Below are 27,398 nucleotides of genomic sequence, written 5' to 3' on the forward strand. Positions count from 1 at the left end.
GAAGTAGAGGCTTTAATCTATCAGGCTTTGTCCCTGTAAACGTTCATTACCTGCCACAACTATGTCACAGACATACTCTATTTCCTCACTTTTTGTATTTTCAAGAAAGTTTATAAGAATCATATGAGTAACGTATGTTCAAGTATATTAAATTTCTATTGGACGTCTCGGCACAAATGATATGCAAATTTTTTCGAAGAAATGAAAGACTAAGCAGCAATAGCGCTAACTTATTTCGTGTTGTCCATCCACTCAGGTAGGTGGGAATGAAGGATGCAGATGACACAGATGAGAGGGCCAAACGTCACGGAGGAAGCCGGACCTTAAAATGTCAATTGGGGTGCTCTGCTTCAGTGGAAAGGATCTGAGAAGCCCATGTTTCTTTCTGTTGCTATCACAGAGGGACATGTCTCTTCGACATGTCCCTTGTTCTAACATCTTCTAAGGATTCTCCACCTTTTCCTTGATGTCCGTCGCACTCCAGAGGGGGCCAACATCCTCCCCTTGGCCTGTGCGTGCCAGCGGGGTCCGCCTGCTCTTCTTCCATTGCTTTGGGGCCTGGGAGAGTCTGTGCACATGCTGAGCAATTTTACGATGAGTTATTTTTTAAGTTCTGCTCTTGCCTCATGTGTCGATTTTGTGAAGAAAGTAGTGGAGATCCTGTAAGGTGGTGAAGAAATCCCAGCAGCACTGGGAACACGTGGCATATATTCTCTGCTTTATAATTTCTAATCCTAAGGAGCCTTCAAACATGACCCTATGAAGTTCAGATTCAGTAGTTTCGTCACAACATAAGGCACCTCGATCAAACGAGGAAACCATTTTCTGTTTCACTGCAAAATGTCCTTTTGCTTTGTACAAACGGACATGAGGAATTTCAAGTCCGTGTTCCCAATTCCTCCATGTTAGAATAGGTTAATGTATCTATTTCCCTCACAGAATTTGTCGATATTACAGAGGGGAGCTTAGAACATTGCCCACCAAAGTGGAAAGTCTTCCCTGTTATCTGATTTCTTAATGACTATTTTTTATTATGCAACCTTTTTCCGTTCCAAGCTGCCTGGGTCACGTGAGGAAGCCTATGCTCCCCAATCAAAACAGCTTTAATCACCGTCTCAAGAACAGGGATTCCACAGACTGATTATCAGAAGCTTCCAAGAGTCACAAGAGAAAATGCAGAGATACACAAATGTAGCCAGCAATTTTCAGAAGTTTTTTGTAGTTCTCCAACAGGGCGTCTTTGCTCAAGGCCCTCTGTGATGGGCCCAGACATTGTCGCTCCTCCCCAGGGAAACCGTTGGCCACAGTTGTGAATGTCAATTGTCCCTGAAAGAAAAACACAGTTCACCCAGTGGACAGGGAAAGAGTTCTTATTTTGACACAGAGAGGCAGAGACAGGCAAAAATTAACTTGTTCAGCAAGTGTTCTGACTGATTCATGATAGATAATTTGGAGGAACTTATAGCTCTCCATTTGTTTTTAACTGAAATTTAAATAATATAAAGTTGGCCAAGTTAAAAGTACGATTTAGTGGCAATTCAGTCTATACCATTCATAATATTATACAACTATCACTTCCAGTTCTAACGTATTTTTATCGGCCACTAAGGAAATACTTTAGGCACGAACCAGCTGCTTCATTCCCCTTCCCCCACTCCCTGGACACCACTCATATACTTTTCGCCTCTATGGATTTACCTATTCTGAACATTGCTTGCAGGTGGAATCAAGTTTAATGTTGAGTCTTGGTCTCCGCGGTGAATGGGCACTAAAAAAGAAAATGCTCTTTTGTTGGTGTCAGTATGAACTTGCCTATTCTACCGAGAGAGAGCTCTTTATTTCACGTTCTAGTTCATAATCCATCCCCAGACAACTGCCAATTTAACTGATTACATTAGTTCCAATTGCAGAAATATTCCTGGGTCCCTGCTCCCCCCGCCCTCCCGGCCCCGCCCCGCCTTGGCCACAACCCAGTTCCCGCTGGGTTGCCTCAGCTTCACCAGCAGAACCTGCATGCAACCAACTCTCAGAAATTTTTGAATTAAACCGTTTCCCACTTAGGAGGAAAACGTAGTTTCCAACATAAGTGGCTCACATAACTCTAACATTTTTTCTTTAAACTGTTAGACATAACTTAAAATGGGGAGACAGCCCCGGAACGATGAAGCCCCGCCAGCACCACGCCATTTCACCCTTTTCTTTTCAAATCGTTTCGAACACTGCACACGATCAGCCTCTCACGCGTCCAGCGTCCGGCTGTTTGACCGCCGCCCCTACCACGCCTCTACCTCTGCCGGATTTCATTTTTTCACCGCGGTCAGTAAGCAGGCGTGATCTAACTCTGGCCCCGCCCCTTCCAGCTGTAGCTCCGCTCTGGTCCCGCCCCTAAGCCTATTTTCCCGGTCCCCTTCATGGTCAGCGCGCAGGCAAGGCCTTCCTCTAGGTCCCGCGCGCGGACGCTCGCTCTTCGCCCCGCGGCCGTTTCCTAGCTTTTCCCATGGGCCAGTGCGCCGGCCTGACTTCTCACCAGGTACCGCCCCCGGGGCTCCCGCTTTTCCCGTACACGCCATTTCTTGCGAACAATGGAGCGGAGATCCGGGAGCGGAGGAGACCCTGCTCAGCGTGAGTTTCCGTTTTACTACCCTAACCCTGTGTTTCACAACGCTGCTCCTTCATACAGGGGTCAGGGGTCTCCGTGGACCTTACCGTCCCCGCAGCCGGCCTTTCCCTATTTAAATTCCAGGTTTGCGTAGCGGTCGGGCGCTTCCCTTGGCGTGTGGAATGGCTCTGGTCCTGCTCACTGCTTCTCCGTCTTCGGTCCACGTAGACCCACTTGTCACCTGTTTTCCTTCGTTAAACCCTTCCCTGACCTCTCCGTGCGTCAGGCGCCCTCACAGCATTCCGTGAGGTGAATTCGCGGCCCGGCCTCGCCCTCGCGACCCCTGTGGCAGCGCCGGCCATCTCGGCCCAGGAGATGCCGCGTCCTCTCCCTGGTCTTGTGTTTCTGGAGACAGCACTCGCCACCTGAAACAGCCTCCCCGTCCGTCCTGGCGTCCCACTCAGACCTGGTCCTTATGCTCCTCAGGCCTCCCCTTCGAATCCCTTTTCTTCTGACCTTTTATTTGGGTGAGTGTCTTTGTCTTGTTCTCTGCCACCTACAGTTATTCCGTCCCACATTCCACCCTGCTGGGAATTTGCACTTCGCGAGGCAGGCATCTTACTCCATCCCACTCCTTCTGTGCGGCCCAGGGGGTCTAAAGAAGCAGGGCCCGGGACAGGGAAATAGAGAAAGTGAAGGGAGCAGGGAGAGAACAGAGGCCAATGTGGAGAATGAGTGAGGGTCTTGCAAGGAGGTAGTAGAGTGAAAGTGCGGGATGGGGTGACATAGAGGTTCAGAGAAAATTGGGATTCCCGGGGAGATGCCAGCGAGCAAATAGAGGGGCCCGTGGGGGAACAGGGGGTTCTGTAATGAATCAGGAATTCCCAACTAGGCAGTTATGGTGGGTAGTCACATCCCAGGCCTGTGACTTCTTTAAAGAAAGGTTTTCAAGTCAACCTTCTCCGTTCTTATGCATCAAGGTTAACACACCTTTGATGTGCCAGAAGTCATGTCTCTCCATTCATGACCATCCTCAAGAGCACATCATCTCCGTAGCTGTCCTGTAACCTATCCGTGCCTTGCTTTCGCTCATCTTCTTGTAATCTGCCTTATGTTCCTTTCTTAATTTCAGATGCATAAAAGAAACAGCCAAACTGTCATTCTAGGGAGCATTTGAGATTTTGCCCCCCAGCATGTGTTCTCACTTTAGCTCAAATTCTTGATACATCAGGAGAAGGGAACAAAATGAGCAGAATAGAAAAAAGAAATAAGATATGGCGGTAGATACACAGAGGGGAGGAAAATGCATAGTAGTGAAGGAGGGGTTTCACTTCAGGGTATATATCCAATGGAAATGAAATTATAGTTTGAAGAGATATCTGCACTCCTATGAGCATTACTGAATTATTCACAAGAGCAAGGTGTGGGATCAGCCTAAAAGTATTGACAGATGAATGGAGAACGTACGTGTGATCCATATATTTTTACACATGCTATGAAATACGATTCAGCCATAAAAATGAAAGGAATGAACAATATGGATGAAAGTGGCGAATATTGTGTTAAGTTAATAGAGCCACAGAGAGAAACAAGTATTGTAGGATCTCACTGTTTGTCTTGTGTAGAAATCAGAACTAGAGAGAATGGTGGTTACTAGGGCTTGCAGTGGAGGAAATGAGATGTTGGTCAGACAATACAAACTTACAGTAAGACGTCGCCATCTAAAGTACTGCATCATGAGTATATGTACTCCATATTCCATATTTGAAATTTACTGAGAGAGAAGTCCTAGTGTTCTCACCACACACTGACATAAAAAATAGTCATTGTGAGTTGATTGATGTATTAATTCATTTGTGATCGTTATTTTATGTATGTATTTCAAGTGATCACATTGTATCCCTTAAATATACATAACTATTTTGTCCATTATGCCTCAATTAAGGTGGGAAAGAACAAGCTGATGGGAGATGTGCTAGTCTAGCCTCCTCTGGGCGGAGCTAAATGGCGCTTCCCAATAGATTGCTGAGGCATTTTGCACTGACATCTTTTTGTGCCCCCTGAGTAGAAAGTGTCAGTGAAACATTTGGGTTGGGCCCAGTCTCAGTAATATTTAAAAAGAGTTTCATGTGACACTAGTCTTTATCATGGAGCAGCAAGGCTCTGGGTCCTCATTACTTGGATATGAGATGTGTAGTGAATGAGGGGGCTCTGTTCTGCACCAGGTTAAATCAGTGCCGGGTCCATGACCTCGGGGAGAGTATTGGGTTAGTTGAGGTTTCCACCGCTGCAATGTATATGAAGGCATGACCAGGAGGGCAACGTGATCTTAAGAAGGGGGAGGTGAACCTCATTTGTTGGTCTCTGATAAGCATGTATTGTCCTTGAATGCTTCCTGTGGCAGGGACAGCAGACACTGTGTTTTCCACTTGCTGAGGTCTTCCCTGTGTGATTGATGGTGGCACAGGAAGGCAGTATGTTGTTAAAGGCCATATTTCAACTTTCTAGATTGACTTATGAAGACTTGTTGCCTGAGGAAGAAGTCCAACAGTGGAGAAAGAGGAAATAAAGGGGTCCAGCGATGCCTCTTTCTCAGGTAAATTCATATTCTCAGTTGATTGTTGTGTCTGTCCTTCCCAGAATGCCCTTTAACTTGCTGATCTTCTCTGACTCCGAATTGTCCTTCCTGATGTTTGTTAATGCTCAACCTGGGCCTTCCTTAGTCTCTCTCATTTCTACTTAGAATCACTCTCACTGTGACCTTGTGACATGGGACTTGTGAAGAGTTTTAGCTGGGCATTGTCCTGGACAGAGCTTCACCTCTTGGATTTGAGACAGGATGTGGGCTCAGTTGCATCAGTGCATTGGGCAAAGGGGATTGTTCATGTATGGATGAACAGTCCCTTTTATGTCAACCAGGATAAAAGATGATGCACATAGACTTCACATATTATTAGGCACAAATACATCAGTTCTAGAAAAGGGACCAATAGTCAGAAAACTTTCCAACTGCTTTTATGATGCATTTAAAGCCAAAGGAGTGAATCACTGTTTTCAGAATCTTCATGATTGGGAATGGAGTGGAAAGTTAACAGACATCAGTGACAGAGGGTGTTTTATTCTATCGTTCTTTTTTATTTATTTTTTTTAATGGTTACATTGGTTAACAAAATCCAGTAAGTTTCAAGTGTACAATTCAACAGTAAGGCATATATGTATTATATATGTATTGCATTGCTTGTTCACCGCCCATAGTTAGAGTTCTATCACCATACATCATGCATTTTAAAATAAGAAACGAACTATAATGTCTGACTGTTGATGATTGTTTAGGTTGTTTTTCTTACATTCATTTCTCAGGTTATATTTTTTGCCTGTGGATTGTATCCTTGGACATACAGAAGTTGTTTGATGCAGTTAAGTTTCTAGCTTTATTCTTTTGCATGTAAATACTCAGTTTTCCTTGCACAGTTTGTTGAATTGGCTGACCTTTCTCTGGTGCAGTCTTGATTGTTCTGGTTGAAAATCATTTGATATATATGCAGGAGTTTATTTCAGGGCATTCTCTTTTGTTCCATTGGTTCATGTATATGGAGTCATGCCAGTGTTTTACTAATCTGATTACTTTTGCTTTGTAGTATGTTTTTTGATCTAAAAAGTGAAGCCTTTGACTTTAATTTCCAGATTGTTTTGTTTCTTCTGGATCTTTTTTTTTTTTTTTTTTTTTGCTTGATTTCAGTGTGCCTTTTGCTATTTTTTCCAACATTGCCTTTGGAATTTTCATAGGGAATCCATCAAAGCTGTAGAATGCTTTTGGTAGAATGGATATTTCAACAATATTAAATCTGTCAGTCTATGAGTAATGGATGTCTTTCTATTTATATCTCCTTTGAATCTTTTTAGTAATGTTCTATAATTTTCAGTAAATAAGTCCTTCACTTTCTTGGCTATGTTTATTTCTACATATGTCATCATTTATGATGCAACTATAAATTGGATTAAAAATTTTTTTTTTAGATTGTTCATTGCAACTTATCTAAAATAGTTATCCACTTAACATTTTTGTGTGGATAATCTGTAGTTTTCTATATGTAAGCTTATTTTGTCTGGAAAAGAGAATTTTACTTCTTTTCAGTTTGGATGTCTTTAGTTTTTTTCCTTGTCTAAATACCCTGGCTAGCACTCATACTTTGTTGAGTTGTAGTGCTACGAATTTGCATCCTTGGCTTTTTCCATATCTTGGAGCTAAAGCTTTCAGATGTTGAACATTGAGTATGAATAGCTGTGTTCTTTTCAAATATGGCTTTTATTATGTCAAGGCAGTTTACTATTAGTAGTTTCTTAAAAGGTTGTTGAATGTAATTAAATGCTTCCTGAATTAGTCGAGATCATGTTTCTGTGTTTATTTTCTTAATGTGGGTTATTTGATTTTTGTATGTTGAAACTTTCTTGCCTTATAGGAATAAATTTCACTTGGTCATGATACATAATTGTTTTAATGTGCTGTTGAATTTGTTTTACTAGTATTTTGTTTTTGCATCAGTACCGATCAGGGATATTAGCCTGAATTTTTTTTTTCTTTGCTATATTTTTCTTGGGTTTGCTCTCAAAATCATACAGCCTCTATAGAATGAGTTTTCAAGTGTTCATTCTTGAATTTTTTTGAAGGTGTTTGTCAGGATTGTTATTTTTCTATCAGGGTTTGGTAATATTTAGCTGTGAAGCCATTTGTTCTGAGTTTGTATTTTTTGTTGCATGTTTTTAAATTGTGCTTGAATTTCTCTATCATTTGGTTTACGTTTTCAATTTTTTTATAATTAGTTCTTGTATGTTAGTTATTAGGATTTACTCATTGTCTTCTAGGCTATGTAATATTTTTGTATGATTGTTTTTATTACCCTCTCGAAATCAATAAAAAATATTGTGTCATCAGTTATAGTGGTCCCTGTTTCCTTTCTGATGTAATTTATTTGAATCTTCTCACTTTTCTTAGTGTAGGTAGGGGTTTGTAAATTTGTTACTGTACTAAAAAAAGCATTTCTTCATTTGATTATGTTTATATTGACTTTATAGTCTCTTTTATTTACCTCTGTTCTAATCTTATTGACTACTTTTCTTCTAAAATAAGGTTTACTTTTTTTTTTTTTTTGAGGTGTAAAGTCCATTCCAGATTTGGGATTGTTTCTATTTTTATGTAAATACTTACATATTGTACCTCTAAATGCTACTATCACTGCATAAACCCCCCCTCCCCCGCTTTGATTCCCTCCCCTCCATTTCCACCCCTGACCAATAGATGTTGCCATTTTCCCTTAAGAACTGGATCTCTGAAGGCTGAGCGTCTCCTCTCTTGTGCTCAGGGTGCACCCCTGGGGCCTGGCTCACCCGGGGCCTGGGACACCCGGGGTATGTTCCGTGGCTCTACCTGAGGCACAAACCCAGGACCTTCTGCGTGTAAAGCAGACATGCTAACCACTACAATATGGAGCCACACCCTGCATCTTATTTACTTTAGTCGGTTGTATTTTCATTGTTACTTCATCCAGATTTTAAAAAAGTTCTCTGTTTTATTTGAACTACTGGTTGTTTAAGAAGACTTGTTTACTTTCCACATTTTGTGGGTTTTTCATCTCTTTGTTTCTAGTGTCATTTCCTTGTTACAGAGGATATTTTTTAGGATTGCAATTTGTAAACAGTTTTTCATATTTGTGGCAAACTTGTGGTTCGTCAAATAGAATGTTTCATGTGTACTTGGGAAATACATGTTTTCTGCTGGTGTTTGGTGGAGTGTTCTGTATATGTCTGTTAGACTCCATCATTCTGTGAGGTTATCAAGTTTTCTGTTTCCTAATGTGTCTGTGTTTGGTTGTTGAATCCATGACTAAAACTGAAATACTGATATCTCATACAATTACCATGCTGGTCCCTATTTCTTGATGCATTTCTGTTAACATTTACCTCATATATTTGGAAACTCTAATGTTATGTGCACCTCTAGTTATAATTGTTAGAATCTTTTGGGAAAGGACCCTTTTACATCATAATGTCCTTTGCCCGTTGTCAGTTTTTGTCTTATAGTCTTTTATCTCATGGAATATAGTCACCTCTGCTCTCTCTAGGATATGGTTTGAATGGAATATTTTGTTTCCTCCTTTTATTGTTAGCCAATCTCTATCCTTTGATTTACAAATTTTCACGGTTGGAGCTCTTTCACTCTCTGTCCCAATCAATCTATTTTTTCCTCTGTTTCTCTATTTTTTTTTTTTTTTTGGTCTCTGTTGAGACAGGAGCTCTGGTTGGCCCCCTTTCTTTACTGTAATTTCAGTGAAAATGCATCCACTGTTATTCTGCTGTCCCAAATATTTGGTGAAATGTTCCTGGTTAATAACAGGTTTTTCTCCAGTTTCGTTTTCGTTCTGATTTCTGTTTATCCAAGAATTTTTTTCAAGTGCCTAGAAATATGAGAATTTTTGAAATCTTAATCTTTTATGTATAACACTAATAATTCTTAAAATCTCGAATCCTTGTTTTATGAGTAGAGTAAAACAATACACTATTTGGCTCTTGTTAAAGCCTCCATGTCTAAATGTAAATGGATAAAATTGTATGTATAGGGTTCAATAAGTACTTTATAGAACTTGTAGTTAAGTAGTCTACATTTTCAGTTTTGTGTAATGTTTTTACTAGTGTCCTTTACTGTACAGTCTTCAAAAATGAAAATAAGCACAGCTGATACTTTTTTATTGATGAGATGCTCAGATACACATGAATAAAAATGAGAATATATAAAGTTATCCAAAAATACATCAAGAGACAAGTCTTCAGTTAATTGGTTTGTTTATATGTGTGTACAAGCATGCATGGATAGTTTTTATAAAAGTATGTTTTTATAAAAGATATTTAAGTTTTATATTTTTTAGTGGTTATGATATCTTTAACATAGTTCATGATCTCAATTTTATTCTGTGCTTTAATGTTAATTATTTAGATGTAAAACTAATATCATATTATGTGCATGTGCGCACATGCAAATGTGATGACCTTAATGTGTATCTCAATGTTGTTAACCTTGAAGTTGTTTCAGGTTTTCTCAGAATGCTTTGTCGGTGTACTTCTGAGGTCTTTTCTATTATATAATTGTTTTATTTTTTTTAGTTTTGGTCTAAACCCCAGCACCTGAGTTCAGATGTTTGCTTGATCAAATCTTAGATTTTGAGCTGAGTTGAGTTTTTTAGAATGTCTGTGACACATTTTCTCCTCTATAAGATGGGAACAGGTTTTTCTGCAGTTAGCTGTTATATTGATAACAAGTTAAAATATGTAGAGCATTTAGACTAATGCACATAGGATGTATTCTAAAACTTTTCATCATGCTTGTATTTGTCATCACAATTTAAGAGTCTGATTTTTTTAAAAGATAATGTGGACTTTGTCATCTCTGACGACACTGGTCATCCTCTAGCTCATCTAGGCACTGAATATCATTCAGTGGGTAGAACATACCATCTAACCTTCTGTAGAGACAGCTCAGTGGTGAATTTTAATTGTAATTTCATGTATTGTCCGCCAAATGAGAGGCCCTCCCTGATTATAGACTGTAGTAACTTTTTATAGGAAAATAATAGAAACCAACATTACGGACACTTAATTTACTCAGAAGTATCTGACATGGATCTGTAAGAACATTCCACCTGTATTGATGTTACTCATTTTGTGTGAAGATAAGAATTGTCACCATTTCTCTTTGTTGAAATGTGTTTTCTTTCAGGGATGCTTGACACTCAGCGATGTGTTTATAGAATTCTCTCAGGAGGAGTGGGAATGCCTGGCCCCAGCTCAGCGGGCCTTTTACAGGGAGGTGATGTTGGAGAGCTACCAGAACTTGCTATTCTTGGGTGAGGATGACTTCCCTCCAGAGTAAGGATCTGCATGTGTGTCTCTTCATTTTCTGTTTGGTGCTTCTTGGGAGCCTCTGCCTTGTGTGATTGAGCCTGAAGCTCTGTTTACTAGGGCATGAAAAAGCTTCATAAGATGGCATTAGGACTTGAACCTTGCTTTCTTTAGATGATCTTCTCACTTTGTGATACATCAGTGGTTCTTAAGCTTAATTTTTATAAAGCCCTTTGACAACCTTAAAATATCTATTTTTTTCTACCCCCACGTATTGATATCAGTAGCTTTTGGAAAAGAGCTCGCTCTCTGCATATGACATAGATCCCTATGCACAGAAGGAGGTGAGGAGCCGCTATGTTTCTCGAGTCATCTGTACTAACTTCATTCCTCAGTTGACCAGAGATCAGGGATTCTGGGAGAAGTACAGGTCTTCATGCTCCTTTCTTCTTATGTGCAGGAATTTCTGTTCCTGATCTGTATATTGTCTCCATTTTGGAGCAAGGGAAAGCGCCCTGGACTCTGGAGAGTGAGTCGAAAATAGCACAAAAACCAAATTGGTGGGAATGTATCAAAGCTGTGAATACAGGTAAGAGCTTGGGAAGAGAGGGAGGAGGCTGCAGCCTTTGTCGTGTTTGCAAATGTGCCCCAAGTGAGAAAGTTCTTTGGGCAAACAGAAGTTTATTTCTGGGGAACCCTCAAAGGTAATTTTTCTTCTTTCCAACTTACCCATCTATTTTTCAAGGTTAAAATTTATTTTTTCACCCTCAATGGGACTGCAGTTCCAACAGACACAAAGGCAGAATCTTTATAGTTATCCCAACACTGTTCTGTGGCCAGTGTGACATTTTTGACTCCTTGAATTTGGGAGCATGGGGCTGGCTGTGTCACTGGTCTCTGTCCACCTGGTGTCTCCTTCTAGACTGGGTTCCATCAAATGCTTGGTTCTCAGTCCATATAGAACAGAGCCTAGGCTTTGCAGTCCTCCCACCTGTCGCATTGCTGTTTCCTGTGGTTGGAAGGACTGATCAGAAGAGAGGTCGTACTATCTCTCTGTTCGTTCCATCTGGTGCTCTAGGCTGTACTCTCTGATGCTCTGTCATCCTGTTCTAGACCCTCAGACATTTTTTTTCTCTTCTTTTTCTTCCCACTTTAGAGGTTTGTGTCACAGGGAGGCGGGTAGGATATTCTATAACTGTTATTAGGAAATCTCCAGAGACAGTGGACAGAAAGACCCTTCGTTTCCCAGTCCTCCACAAGGTGTGTATCTCAAACTTCCAGTCTTGTAACGTGGTGTCTGGTGGCGTGCATGGTCTCCTGATGATCCTGCAGTGTCTGACCCCATTCCTTATACTTCTCTCTCTGCACCATGTGACCTTGTCTGAAAATATAAACTCTTCCAGATTTCATGTTCTCTGTAGTTCACATGGTTTGCCTCTGAACCTTGCCCTTGAACTACATATTGCTGGGGTTTGATATTTAATACTCCACTGTCTTTTTTTTTGCTGTTGTCATCGACTTTTAGGGGGTGGACAACTGGTGGGCTCTTCTGTGGAGTGAGTGTCCTTGGTCATAGAAAATTCTTGACAGAGATACTTTGACTCATGTTTCAATATTAGCCTGCTACACATGGAAGCAGCACTTGGAGCTGCCTGATAGAGCGTTCAGCATATCTCAGGACAATGATATAGAAAGTGTTCTGACATCTGGACTGATAAGTGTTCTCACTTTTCTTTCTTGTTGGAGGAGTGTCAGTAAGTGTCTGTCCAGAACTCTGATAACATGGATCATATACACACATGTACTAAACAGGAAGAACATTGTTCAAGTTCACAGCCTCCTATCCTTGAGGCTACTGACTAAACTTCTGTCCACGCCATGGTTCTCAGTCTCTGTGTGGGCAGTTTTACACATTGCCTCAGCAGGTACAATTTTGAAGGTTCTTATTGAGGGAGCTTAGGAAGTTGAATGGTGCTTCAATAGTCACCATCATTTGTTTTTGTTTAACTCACCTCTCCTTTCTTCTTGCACATTTTCATGCTTTTTAAATGAACTTAAGTTTTATTTAGTCATCAGTTTTATATTCTCTGTTTTATATTTACTGTGTGTGAGGGTGGAATTGGGGAATGGACATTACTTGATATATATAATAGTTATTTCCTTCTTTAGTGTGGTGAGTATAGCTCATCAGCCTTTTTCTGTAAATCCTCAACTTGTTTCAGAATATTTTGAAAAGATATTTTTGCTACTTCTTTTCGCCTGCCTTAGTACCTCATATTAAGTTACTCTTTCTTTTAATTGAATTCAGTACAAGTTTTAATTTGAGAATTTGCAGTACCTTGCAAATTTTTATGTCACATACTTAATTCCAGGCATAGCATTAAATTTGTTTTAGTTATATAAGACTGATTAGTTTTTCTTTCTAGAATTTGTTGACTTATTTTGTAAGTTTCATTGCATTTTAATATCTTGGTGTAACTTTTCTCTAATTTTACTCACTCTATGTGGAACCATCATGTCTACTTTGTTCTAATGTATTAATTTTTAAATATTTCATTGTTATTGTATTTTATGGGAAAGTTACCTGATTTCTTTCATTTTAGAAACTTCTTTCCCACTGTTCTTTATAACACCTGCAAAATTTCTAAAGTTCTGGAAATTGCAATTTTAAGCATACACATGAAGACAATTTTTTTTTCATCTTTTTCCATCCAAATCCATGTAGAGTGTACCTGGGCACTGCTGCTCCTCAGGAAGGATCTGCCCTCGTGATCCAGTTGCCTCCCATAGGCTCACCGTTGTCATTTAGGAAATTTTAGCATTGGAACTTTAAGAGACACCACGTTTAGTATATAGGGGATGATAATTCAATGTTTGCTTTTCAGAGACCCACCCTACTGGGTTTATTAGCAGCTACAGTATTTTACCTTTAGAAGAGTGGTGCATAAGAATTCTGACTTTTTTTATCCTCTCTGATTTGTATTATTTTCAGTTTTTTGATAGTAGCCATTGTAATGGATATGTGATATAGTGGTTGAGATGTGTGTTTCCTGATGATTAGATAAACTCAACATCTCTTCACATCTCTAGAGAAATATCTGCTCACATTCTTTGCCCACTTTTAATTGAGATGTGTAGGGTTGTTGATACTGAGTGTAAAAGTTATCGATATACTGTGATTTATGACCATAAATATATATGTGGTCTTTGTCCCCATTTCTAACTCCGGCTCCAAAGGCCTGAAATTCCCTCAGTGATAGGAGCAATGGGGAATCTCCTGTTACAACATGTGGTCTCTTGTCCTCAGTTCTGCAGTCTCTTCAGGATTTTAAAGGCGAAATTGTGGTCTTATTTATAACCAGCCCCTTTCAGTCACAACTCTGTGTATGTGAATAAGGTGACTTTTGGAAGTACCCAACAACAGGAAGGCTAGTTGTCAGGGAAGCCAACCATACAATTAGAGGTTTGAACCCTGACCTTTGGGAAGGGAGAAAGGCGAGATTGAGTTTAATCACCAGTGCCCAGTGATTTAATCAGTTACTCCTATTTAGTGAGACCTCCCTAAAACCCAAAATGAGAGTGTTCCAGGTTAGTGAATCTGTGGTGACTGGGGAGAGTGGAATGCTGACAGGGGGATGGGAGCTTCTGGCCATAGGCTTCCCAATGCATGTCTTCATCTAGCTGTTTTTGCCTTTATCTTTTCTCAAATCAGTGATGTGTAGTCAGTAAAATGTTATTTTCTCCTATTCCATGGTTTGGCTTTTCACTCTGTTGAGTCCTTTGCTGCACAGTAGTTTGTAATTTTAACATAGTTCAATTTATCTGTGTTTACTCTGGTTGCCTGTGCTTTCAGTGTCATCTCATCTCATAATAAATCATTGTTGAATCCAATGTAAGTCATCCTATGTTTTCTTCTAGGAGTTTTATAGCTTTCAGTCTCATGTTGAGTTTTTCCATGTGGTGTAAGGAATTGTTACAAGTTTATTCTTTTTTATATTTACATCATGTTTTCTCAACACCTTTGGTCGAATAGCCTGATTTTTTTTTTGGTTATTTTTTGTTTTCCCGTTGAGTGGTGTTGACATCCCTTTGGAATATCATTTTTTTTCCCATTAAGTGGTGTTGATAACCCTGTGGAATATAATAATCTACCTCAGTTTATTTTTGACTCCTCTATTCTATTCTACTGGTCTCTGTCTTTATTGCAGAACAATATAGATTGATTAGTTTAGCTTTGTAATAAGTTTTGAAATATGAAGCTGTACGTCCTTGATTTTTATTTTTAAGTTTGTTGTTTCAATTAGAGAGTTTTGAGATTCCATTTGAAACTTAGGATGGACTTCTGTATTTCTTCAAAAAATGCTGTTGTAAATTTCCTAATTATTACTTTGAATCCATTGATGGGCTTTAGCTAGTGTTGATACCTTGACAATATTGTCTTCCATTCCATAAACATGGAATGTCTTTGCATTTATTGAGTCTTGTGTACATTTTTCCAGTATTATTTTTCATTGAGAGTACACAAATCTTCCCCTCCTTGCCTAAGGTTACACCTAAGGATTTTATTTTACCTTATATTATTATTATTTTATTTCTATTTAATTTCATTTTTTGTTTTATTATTTGATATTGTAATGGAATTGTTGAGAGGATTGTTTTTTGATAATGTATAAAAGTCAAATTGATATTTGCATTTGATTTTATATCTTCAACTTTTATGTATTTTTCTTGCCTACTTGTTCTGGTGAGAACTTCCAGTACCATTTTTCGTAGACATATTGGAAGTAGGCATCCTTGTCTTGTTCCTGATGTTAGAGGAAGGGCTTTTTTTAGTCTTTTACCAGTATAGTATTGGCTATGAGTTTGTCATATAGGTCGTCTTTTATGTTAACGGACCTGATGTTTATTTTTAGTTCATTGAGGTTTGTTTTTTTTTTTTATTATTATGACAGGCTAACTTATCTCAGATGCTTTTTTTGCTGCATCTTTTTTCATTCATTCTTTTACTGTGCAATATTACATTGAATGATTTTTATATGTGGAAAGTACCTTGTATTCCAAAGACATGCTCCCCTTAGTTATAGTGGACAGTCTTTTGAGTGGATTTACTTGGTTCGCGCTTTTATGAATAATTTTATTATTATTATTATTATTATTACTCATCGTCGATATTGGTCTGTGCATTCTTGTATTGTCTTTGACTCACCTTACTATTAGGGCAACTCTGGTCTTCCGGGATGAGTTTCAAAAGGTTCCCTCCTCTTTGATTTTTTGGGAGGTATTTGAGGAAGATTGCTGTTAGTTTCTTTTTCAACTGCTAGATAGAATTTTTTAGCGACATTTATTATTTCTTTCCTGAGTAGTTTTTGATTTGTTATTTAATCTATGTCCTTACAAGTTATAGGTGTGTTCAGAGTTTTTACTTTTAAGAGTCACCCTTGGGGGTGATTACTCAAAAGCCATGTCAAGGACCAAGGCTGTGCAACACTATCATAGTGACACAGCTTAGTTTCATATGTCCTTGAAAGTATTTCTTCCTAAACTCCTGGTATTTGTTATAAGCCTTTGTGGTCTGTACTGTCTAGGTGTGCAGTCATGCTTCAGAACATGTCATCTAAGTCTGTGGGTCCAGGTTCCAATTTTGTTTCTGTCACTTTCTATATTTATGAGGGTTATGTCCATAAACCCTGTGAGTCTAGTGCCATTATTTGAAAGTCTATTGGTAATTTCCCAAAGGCTTTTTAAAACACATTAGTGTAGTTAGATGGCTTAGGATATTGCATGTTTTATACTGCAGACTCAAAAGTTATTTTTGTTTAATAAGATATGTCAACTTTCTAGCATCTTTCTTATGAGATATTCTTTGCTTGCATTATTTTCTATGATTTTCTTTTGTAACGTCTTCCCATACCTTAATCAATTTTCAAGGCACAGTATCTGTAATACAGATACTGTTGGCCAGTGTACTGGATGAGTAAACGGCCATATGTACATAGGGAATCGCTCTAGGGATCGACTGTTATAGAACAGTCATAAATCCCAATAGTGAGTTTTGGCTCCTCCTAATATTCTTTATAATGTGTCTTTTCCTGGCATGTTATTTAGAAGTCAGTGATGCCCATGTAGTTTCCAGTTTTCATATGTGTGCTCTTTCTAGAATAGAAATTCTTCATAATGGGAATGTATAGAGTTCGAGAGAGCTCACTTTCTGTAATTTGGGTAATTATTATTCACTGTCACTTTTCTCTTTGGTTCTTAGAATCCTTTTTTTATTAACTTTCATTGTGACAGACAGATGATGGTCTTTCACATTTATTATGGAATGTAACTATCATGCATCACTTGCTGATGTTCTCAAATGCCAGTTATCGTGGGTACAGATAGTTTTATGACGATATTTAGTTTTGTTTTCTAAACATGTTTTGATGCTTTAATTTTCTTAATGGTATATTTGTTGTATAATTTTAGACTACTATGTGTTTTTATGATGTATATGTTTATTATTTATTTTTATTTATTTTTTTATGGTGACATTGGTTAACAAAATCCTATAAGATTCAGGTGCACATTTTAACAGTGAGATGTGTGTGTGTGTGTGTGTGTGTGTGTGTGTGTGTGTATTTACACTGTGTGTTCACCTCCCATAGTTAGATTTCTTTCTGTCACCACATATTTGACTCCTTTTACCCCACCTTACTCCCGCTCCCCCCACCTCCTACCCTCTGGTAACCACTAGTCTATTCTCCATGCCCATGAGTCTCTGTTTGTTTGTCCTGTTCATTTGTTGCTTTTAGGTTTATATCCAACACACAAGTGATGCCATGTGGTGTTTAACTTTTCTTTTTGGCTTATCTCACATAGCATGATTATCTTGAGGTCCATTCATGTTCTCACAAATAACAGTTCTTATGGCTGAGTAATATTCCATTGTAAATATGTGCCACAGCTTCTTTAGCCAGTCATCTATCGTAGGACACCTCAGTGGCTTCCATATGCTGGCCACTGTGAATAATGCCACTATGATTATCAGTGTACAGATATAATTTTAGATATGAGTTTTCAAATCTTTGAGGTAAATACCCAGTAGAGGGATTGCTGGGTCATATGGTAGATCAATTCTTAGTTTTTCGAGGAACCTCCATACTGTTTTCCATAGTGGCTGTACCAATTTGCAGTGCCACCAGCAGTGCATGAGGGTTCTTTTTTCTCTACATCCTCTCCAACATTTGTTTTTACTTGTCCTGTTGCTAACAGCTATTCTAACAGGTGTGACATGGTATCTTATTGTGGTTTTGATTTGCATTTCCCTAATAGCTAGTGATATTGAGCATCTTTTCATATGTTTGTAGGCCATTTGTATGTCCTCTAGGGAGAAGTATCTATTCAGGTCCTCTACCCATATTTTGATTGCATCATTTGTTGTTGTTGTTGTTGTTGTTGTTACTGAGTTGTATGAGTTCTTTGTATACTTTGGATATTAAGCCCTTATCGGAGGCATTGCTTGCAAATATTTTCCCATTTGGATGGTTGTCTCTTTATCTTGTTGACGATTTCTTTTGCTATGCAGAAGCTTTTTAGTTTGATGTAGTCCCATTCATTTATTTTTGCTTTTACTTCCCTTGTCTTTGAGGTCAAATTCATAAAATCTTCTTTAAGTCCAAGGTCCTTGAGTTTAGTTGCTATGTTTTCCTGTATGCATTTTATTGTTTCAGGTCCCTAATCCAGTTCGAGTTAATTTTGGTGTGTGGTGATAGACAACAGTCTGGTTTCATTCTTTTGCAGGTGGCTTTCCAGTTTTCCCAGTACCATTTACTGAAGAGGCTTTCCTTTTTCCACTGTAAGTTTTTGGCTTTTTTGTCAACAATTATTTGCCCATATAAACAATGGGTTTACTTCTGGACTCTCGATTCTGTTCTATGATCAGTGTGTCTGTTTTGCTGCCAGTACCATGCCATTTTTATTATTGTTACTTCGTAGCATAATTTGAAGTTGGGCAGTTTCATTTTTTTGCCTCAGGATGGCTTTGGCATTTCGTGGTCTGTGTGCTTCCATACACATCTGATGATTTTTTTTCTATTTAAAAACTGCCAATGGGATTTTGATGGGGATTACATTAAATCTGTATAATGCTCTAGGTAATAAGGTCACTTTAACTATGTTGATTATTCTAATCCAAGAACATGGAATATATTTCCATTTCTTTGTATCTTCTTTGATTTCTTTTAATAGGGTCTTATAGTTTTCATTATATAGGTCTTTCACATGTTTTGTTAGATTTATTTCTAGGTATTTTATTCTTTTTGTTGCAATTGCAAAAGGAATTATTTTTTCTGCTTTTTCTGAAACTTCATTATTAGAATATAAGAACATTATGGGTTTTTGAACATTGATTTTGTATCCAGAAATGTTACTGTATTTGTTTATTGTTTCTAGTAGTGTTCTTGTAGAGTCTTTAGGGTTTTCTCAATAGAGAATTATGTCATCTGCAAATAGTGACAGTTTGACTTCTTTATTTCCTATTTGGATGCCATTTATGTTTTTTCCTGCCTGATTGCACTCTCTAGGACCTCTAATCTTATGTTAAATAACAGTGGTGATAGTGGACAGCCTTGTCTTGTTCCCGATCTTAGAGGGAAAGTTTTTAGTTTTTCACCATTAAGTATAATGTTGGTTTGTCATAGACAGCCTTTATTATGTTAAGGTACTTTCCTTTTATACTGATTTTTTTTTTGAAGCATTTTGATCATAAATGGATGCAGTATCTTGTCAAAGGCTTTTTCTGCATCTATTGATATGATCATATGATTCTTATTATTTAATTTGTTTATGTGGTGTATCACATTAATCGATTTATGTATGTTATTGGTATGATTCATTTCGGAACTCACTGAAGTTTTTCAGAATTACTATCCTGAATTTTCTGTTATTTAAGTCTCATATTTCTATGTCTGTAAGCTTATCTTCTGGAGATTTTTCACTTTCTTTCTGAGATGTCTTGTCACCTTGGTTGTTCATGGTGTTTAATGGGCTGTTTCTCCACCTGGGCATTAATGGAAGTGTATTCTGCTTTATTTTTCTCCTGAAATAAGATGTATTATATAAAGGTCTCTCTTTAGCCTGTTGCAAAGGTGTTTTTCTTTTGGTTTCCAGTAGGTGGCATCTAAGTCTCTCAGATTCTTACTTTATATAAAGCCTTAATAATGCCTATTTTTTCTTACAGATTTTTAATCATGCTCACTACAATCAGTCTCAGTCCCTGTCCATTTTAGCGACAGTTTCAGAACATTTGTTCAAATTTCCCTGGGGCTCTGCAGTGTTCGGTTTTAGAGGGTATTGGGAGAGGGGCACTCTGGGTTAGGGGTTGGGGGCTGCAGCTCAGCCTCGGTTTTGCAACCGCGGCTGGTAAAAATCAAGTGTGCTTTCTCTGCTGTGCTCACTTCTCTAATTTCTGCCATGATGACTGGTCCCTGCTGCCGCAGTATGGACTTCACAGTACTCTGAGGCAAGGCTGTTCAGGGATTTCGCCACACCACTCCCCTCCCCCTTACTCCTAAAGGAAGCTCTGGCTGTGAGAGGCAGCTCCTTTGTTTCTCTGAGTCCACTGCCTGACACTCGAGGTTCTGATTTGTGCTAGCTCTTATGCGCAGGTCCCACGCTCAGATGTGCTGGTGTATACTTTGAGTATTTTTGTTGAGGTTTAGATGTTCAGCTTATTGTTTCAAGGGAGAGATCTGGGGACGTCTCTCACTCTGCCAGGTTTCCAATGTCACTAGACTTCTCTTTATTTAGATTATTCTTTAGATAATGTTGTTTTAGATTTCTTCACCATTACATTATATTATCCTTAGTACTTATCTTCAATATGTATGTAAACATACATATAATGTATGTTTTCACGTAGTTAATGAGATCGCAGTATGGTTACTAACAAATGGTATGTATTTTGGAATCTTGGTGGAGAAATATCCTACACTTGAAAGCTAATTTAAGTTTGCATGATGTGAGTGTTTTTATCATAGGCTTATTGAAACTAAGCTACTCTTATGATTTGCATGTGACGACTCTTTTTTTTGTAAAGAATCCTGTTTCTTTATTCTAGAAGTTTGAGGGTCATGTTTTGGAAGTTTCATAACTGTGTTCAGTATAACTTTTAGTATAATATTAGATTTCAACATGAAACATTTAGAAATGAATTAATTGGGTAAACATGAAACATTTAGAAATGAATTAATTGGGTAAATATGTGCTTTTAATTTCTTGTAGATATCTCTCCATATGTAATCAAGAAATTGAAATTAACAGAATCTAGTAATATAGTAGGAGCATTCAAAACAGTGGTGTTTGGAAGATGTGAAAATGAAAGTCATGTAATCAAAGATTTTTACTTCTGGGAAATCCAAGAAGATATCCATGATTTTATTTGTCAGCAGAGAAATAATGAAAGTAATCTCAAAGTAACGCCTGTAACTCCTAAAAAAGATCTCACTGAAAGAAGAGGAGAACATGGTAGCGAGCATGCTGGAAACGAGCCTATTGAAAACAGGCCTGGACTGAGGTTTCAGTTACATCGGGGTGATACAGAGATATTTCAGACTGAAGGGAACACTGATGAATGTAATACAGTCGAGAAGTCTTTAAACAATAATTTCTCCATCTATGCACTTCAAAGAGTTTTTCCTAGTGTCCAATCCACCATTTATACTGTATATAGGAATGATTCTAGGCATCCCTCAGTACTGACAAAAGACCTGAAACCATGCAGGAAAAATTCTTACAAATGTAGCGAGTGTTGTAAAGACTTTAGTACACATTCAAGCCTAACTGTACATCAGAGAATTCATAGTGGAGAGAAACCTTACAAATGTACTGAGTGTGGTAAAGACTTTAGAACACATTCAAGCCTAACTGTACATCAGAGAATTCATACTGGAGAGAAACCTTACAAATGTAGTGAGTGTGGCAAAGCCTATAGGGTACGTGCAAGGCTAACTAGTCATTATGTAATTCATAGTGGAGAGAAACGTTACAAATGTAATGAGTGTGGCAAATATTATAGTGCACATTCAAGCCTAACTATACATCAGAGAATCCATACTGGAGAGAAACCTTACAAATGTACTGAGTGTGGGAAAGCCTTTAGGGTGCGTTCAAGCCTCAGTTGCCATCAGTCAGTACATACTGGAATGAAACCTTATAAATGCAGTGAGTGTGGCAAAGCCTTCAGTTTGCGAAAAAGATTAACTATACATCAGAGAATCCATACTGGGGAGAAACCTTACAAATGTAATGAGTGTGGCAAAGCCTTTAGGGTGCGTTCAAGCCTCAGTTGTCATCAGTTGGTCCATACTGGAAAGAAACCCTACAAATGTAATGAGTGTGGGAAAGCCTTTATAGTGCATTCAAACCTAAGAGTACATCAGAGATTGCATAGTGGAGAGAAACCTTATAAATGTAATGAGTGTGGCAAAGACTTTAGTGTGCGTGCCAGCCTAAATTGTCATCAGATAATTCATACTGGAGAGAAACCTTACAAATGTAATGAGTGTGGCAAATCCTTTATGCTACGTTCAAGCCTAACGTCTCATCAGAGAATCCATTCTGGAGAGAAACCTTACAAATGTAATGAGTGTGGCAAAGAGTTTAGTGTGCATTCAAGCCTAACTAGACATCAGAGAATTCATACTAGAGAGAAACCGTACAAATGTAATGAGTGTGGCAAAGCTTTTATTTTTCATGCAAGGCTAACTGGACATCAGAGATTGCATACTGGAAAGAAACCATACAAATGTAATGAGTGTGGCAAAGACTTTAGTTCGTATTCAAGTATAACTACACATCAGAGAATCCATACTGGTGAGAAACCTTACAAATGTAATCAGTGTGGCAAAGACTTTAGTTTTCATTCAAGCCTAACTAGACATCAGAGAATCCATACTGGAGTGAAACCGTATAAATGTAATGAGTGTGGCAAATCCTTTAGTGTGTATGGAAGTCTGACAAGTCATCAGGCAATTCATAGGCGAGAGAAACCATACAAATGTAATGAGTGTGGCAAAGATTTTAGTGCCCACTCGAGCTTAAGTAAACATCAGAGAATCCATACTGGGGAGAAGCCTTACAAATGTAGTGAGTGTAGCAAAGCCTATAGTTTGCGTGCAAGCCTAGCTTATCATCAGTTAACTCATAGAGAGAAACCGTACAAATGTAATGAGTGTGGCAAAGCCTATATTGTCCGTGCAAGCCTAACTAGTCATCAGTTAATTCATACTGTAGGGAAACCTTACAAATGTAATGAATGTGATAAAGAATTTAGTGCCCATTCAAGCCTACGTACACATCAGAGAATCCATAGTGGGGAGAAACCTTACAAATGTAGTGAGTGTGGCAAAGCCTATAGTTTGCGTGCAAGCCTAGCTTACCATCAGATAACTCATGGAGAGAAACCATACAAATGTAATGAGTGTGGCAAAGCCTATATTGTCCGTGCAAGCCTAACTAAACATCAGAGAATCCATACTGGAGAGAAACCTTACAAATGTAATGAGTGTGGCAAAGCCTTTAGTGTACATGCAAGCTTACCTAGTCATCAGATAATTCATAGTAGAGAGAAACCATACAAATGTAATGAGTGTGACAAAGACTTTAGTGTGCATTTGCCTAAGTATTCATCAGAGAATCCATACTGGACAGACACCTTTCAAATGTAATGATTGTGGCAAGGTGTTTAGTAACAAATCTCACCTTGTGATTCATCAGAGAATACACAATGCATGGAAATTAAAATGTATTGAGTGTGGCAAAGGCTGCAGTGTAAGTTCAAGCTTGCCAACAGATACTTCATACTGGTGAGATTCCTTAGAAATGTAGTGGGTGTTGCAGCGCTTTTAGGTATTGGGTTAAACTCAGGATGTACCAAAGTGTTCATCATTTCACATGCCATGAACATGGCAAATTTTAAAATTAGAGCTCATTCTTTGCTAGCTATAAGAATATGTCTCTTAGAGAGAGAGCACAAAAATTAATGTGTGGCAAAATGTTTATCCAAAGATCAACAATTGGAAAACATTGGAGCAATTCCTTACAATTGCAATGAGTGTGGCAAAGCCATTAGAGTTCAGGTATTATGTAAGAATAGAGACTCCACAGTGAAGAGAAATTATATAAATATGCGTCAGAGCCTTTATCCGGGCCTTTCAGTTCTCTAGACAGCAGATTTTGAGAAACCACACAAAAGTAATGTGCGTGTTAATGCTTTGACAGAAGATAACATTTTGGAGAGTAACCTTATAAATGTAGTGAATATCATAAAGCTTTTCATCAAACATCTATATGTTTTGGGTAATGACAGAATTAACTGAAGACAGAAACTATACTGAACATGGAAATACTAAGCAACTGTGTCCTCAAGCTTCACCCAAGAATTAATGTAAATATAATGAATGTAGTAAATTTTTTAACCAGTTCTCCCAACCAGTTCCATAGTGAATAATCCATACTAAAAATAATAGGCTCCAGTTCTCTGAAATTAACCTAAAACTTCACATATTGCAGAAATATTACAAATTAAACATGTTAAAACTCTGGATATGTTATATATCACAGGAACAATGACGTACGTGTGCAGACAGCACATTGTCTTTAGTGTTTATAATAATTAGTTTCGTTTCCTTGAGTATGTGACCGTGAGTTTTATCCTGAAGTCCAAGGTCTGTTGAACTTTTTTTTCCCTTTCTTCCAGGCCTTTCATGCTGGTCTCTGGAAAGCAATCCATATAATGAAAGGGTGTACTTCACTGGACATGGTCCATTTATATCCATGTCCCCTGGAAAAATAAGGACACTGATTATCTAATTCATTATTGTTTGAATTAGCATCAGAGAAGGCAGAGAATAATGAAAAACTATGTACTACATCTTTATACTTAACTGTACAGTCCCTGTACAGGCTGCTGCCAGTCATAGGAAAGAAAGCACCATCAACTGACTAGGTAACAGAGCAGGTCCAGACATGAAGGTCCTGGGATTTTCATAAGAGGAGAGTGATAAGTGAGTAGGGGGTGATTAGTGGTAGAAATGCAGAAGATGTGGAAACTTTCTCCATAGAATGGCAATAAACGTGTATCAAAGAGTCATGGAAAATTTGTATTATTCGTGGCAATTGTTGAGAGAGCAGTTACCTGAGACGGAAGCTAGATCAAAAGAACCAGAATAATATGTGCATGTGAATGATTCTCACAGAATTGCTGGCATTACCTTTGCCAGGTTCATTGGGACTATATCTCAGGGCTCATGTTTTAATGAATACAATTTAATTATTTTTCATAATCTTAATAATTCATGTTTCTCGTACCAGCACAGTTTCATCTCATTTCCATCAGGTACTTCATGACATCAACAAGCAATGTGTCATTGGTCTCTCAAGGTCAAAGGTATCTATAATAATTTTATTTCATGATGGGTTCAAAGAGCATATGAGTTAGCACATATGTACTCACAACGCGTCCCTGGGTTATTCTCTCCACACTCTACCCCATAGCATTTATGAGGCTGTAATCAAAATATCTTACCCAGAAGTCGAATGGCTTGCATCTTAGGATAATTCTACTTTTAATTTTTGAGAAATGCCATACTGGTTTTCATGTGATTTGCCCCAATTTACATTTCATCTGACTGTACATAGGGTTTAATTTTCTCAACACTGTTTCAACACTTGATTTATTTGTTGATAGTGGTCTTCGTATTTGGCGTGAAGTGCTATCTCATTGTGTTTGTCTTTTTTAGAAGCAGATACAAACATGTTTTGCATGAGCATAAACCACTGGAAAGATACATGTACTTGAGAACAGATATGTAGGAGAAGTAGAAGTCTAAGGATGATTTTGTCTTTCAGAGCAGTTTGAGGTTCAGAGGAAAACTGAGTAGAAGTTAGTTCCCATATGCCTTCTGTTCCCACATGTATAGCCTCCCCTTTCTCCACACCCCCCACCAGAGTGGTACATTTCTTACATAGATGAAACTACATTGACACATTACCCTCCAAAATTTATAGTTTAGGGTTTGAGTCGGGTTGTTTATTCCATGGGTATGGACAAAGTTATAGCGACATACATCCACCATTATAGTATACAGTTTAGTTTTGCAGCCCTGTGTATTCTCTGTGCTCTGCTTATTCTTTCCTCTTCTAAAACTTAGCCACCAGTGACCTTTTTACTATCCATTACTTTACCTTTTCAAGAAAGTCGTATAGCTGGAGTCATACAGTATATAGCCTTTTCAGATTGGCTTTTTTCACTTAACCATACAAGATAATTCATACTGGACAGAAGTTCAGTAAGTAAAAAATGTGGCAAAGCCTTTAATTGGCTTTCTCTCACATATTACTCAATGTGAGAGAAAACATCCTACAGAGAAGTCATAAATGTAGAGATTTTGGAAAGTTTTTTTTTTTTTTTTTTTAGTGTTCATGTCTTAGTAAACAAATCATACTGGAGCAAAGCCTTACAAATGTAAAGAATGTGGCAAATAATTAAATCGGTGTTCAAGTATACTGACCATGATAATTCATAGTGGAGAGAAACCTTAAGACAAGAATGTGAGAAAATCTATCTGGACCTACAGCCTCACTACATATCAGAATGCCTACTAGGGAGAAATTGTACATTCCGAATCCATGATGAAAGGCCTTCATCCAAACTATACACTTCAGATAATCCAACAGAATTCATTCTACAAAGTGATTAAAGATATAAAAGTGAGGAAGTATTTAATCAAAAATCACATCCGAAGTATTACAGAATTGACATTAGAAAGTCATAAGCAAAGAACACTTCAGAGATCATTAAACCACTTGTAGAGAATAAGCAAAATTTTAACTTAGAAACTCTTCTTGTTAATATGCTTCAAAGTATCAAGGGATTTGATATTTGGACAGGTGTGATTACATGTCTTTGTATTGACAGCACATGAGGTTTATTGAAAAGGACACACGTGCTTCCACTATCAAATCACTTGATCCTATGTTTTTACTCACTGTGTGTGTGTGTATCCTGGGATTGGTTGATGATGACTTAGGAGCTGAATGCCCCTGTATATTAGGTGGGATTCACTCCCATCTGCTTTTCCCTTAATGACTGAGGGCACTGTAATGTATGATGTATGAAGAAAATCAAAGTGAAGATGGTGTTCGTGCTTTACTTAGAACATTGATGGAAGTCACCATGACATAGGTATTCAGGTCATCAATTTTTGGATTAATATAAGAGCATTCTTAATTTAAACTAGTTTTACCAATTGCTCTCTAAGGATAAGGTGCCAATTCATTAAAGTTCTGATATGTTTTTATAGTATCCATGGTTGGAGTTATAAATATGATGTGATGTGAATAAATTAAAGAGGTCTTTAGAGATGACTGAGAAACTAGATAAGTTATTTTAAGTATATATATATGATTATTGTACATTTTTGTTTACTAAGCAATGAACCCTCAGTCTTGAAAATAATAGAAAACACCATGCTTAGGTTATTATACCAGAAGAACCTGAATGCTGCCTGACTGTTTATTTGTGAATTGTCATGCTTCACTTAGACTATTTGTGAACTTAATATATTTCATTAATAAAGCTGAATACATTTAAATCTCTTCACACTGATGTGTAATGAATAAAGTATTATCCTGCTGTATCTCACCTTATTCAAGGTTGTAGGTAACAAAATGCTATTTAGCAATGCACTTGAATCACCATTAGCAATTTTTTTCTTCATTATATGTTGTATCTACTGGAGCATTTTAATTGTTAATATGAGATGATATAGGAGTATTTTTGAGAGTTTTGCTAAACTACATGATATTGCTGCCTTGGCATTTATTTAAATATATTATTCCAGTTTAGTAAAATGCACAAGATTCCACA

At 37.9% G+C, this 27,398-nt stretch overlaps 1 protein-coding gene and 1 long non-coding RNA gene across 3 annotated transcripts; one reads left to right on the forward strand and one right to left on the reverse strand.

Annotated features, from left to right (window-relative positions):
• Positions 1–147: 147 nt before the first annotated feature.
• LOC118611447 lies at positions 148–4,141 on the reverse strand. Of its 2 annotated transcripts, none has more exons than XR_004954446.1 (3): positions 2,707–4,141; positions 1,699–1,768; positions 148–1,326 (listed from the first exon to the last, which is right to left on the reverse strand). It is a non-coding gene; the product is annotated as an uncharacterized LOC118611447 (long non-coding RNA). The 2 variants fall into 2 exon arrangements; XR_004954447.1 differs by lacking the exon at positions 2,707–4,141 and adding an exon at positions 2,193–2,304.
• Positions 2,392–27,398, forward strand: LOC107504814 (zinc finger protein 665-like). The gene is given in 8 exon segments (XM_016134352.2): positions 2,392–2,622; positions 5,108–5,195; positions 10,368–10,494; positions 10,950–11,078; positions 11,646–11,749; positions 18,272–18,326; positions 20,753–23,144; positions 23,146–27,398. Coding segments are annotated over 7 exon segments (3,015 nt in total). The 5' UTR covers positions 2,392–2,622; positions 5,108–5,180; the 3' UTR covers positions 23,339–27,398.

The sequence above is a fragment of the Rousettus aegyptiacus genome, unplaced genomic scaffold, assembly GCF_014176215.1.
Source record: "Rousettus aegyptiacus isolate mRouAeg1 unplaced genomic scaffold, mRouAeg1.p scaffold_m13_p_14, whole genome shotgun sequence".
NCBI lineage: Eukaryota > Metazoa > Chordata > Mammalia > Chiroptera > Pteropodidae > Rousettus > Rousettus aegyptiacus.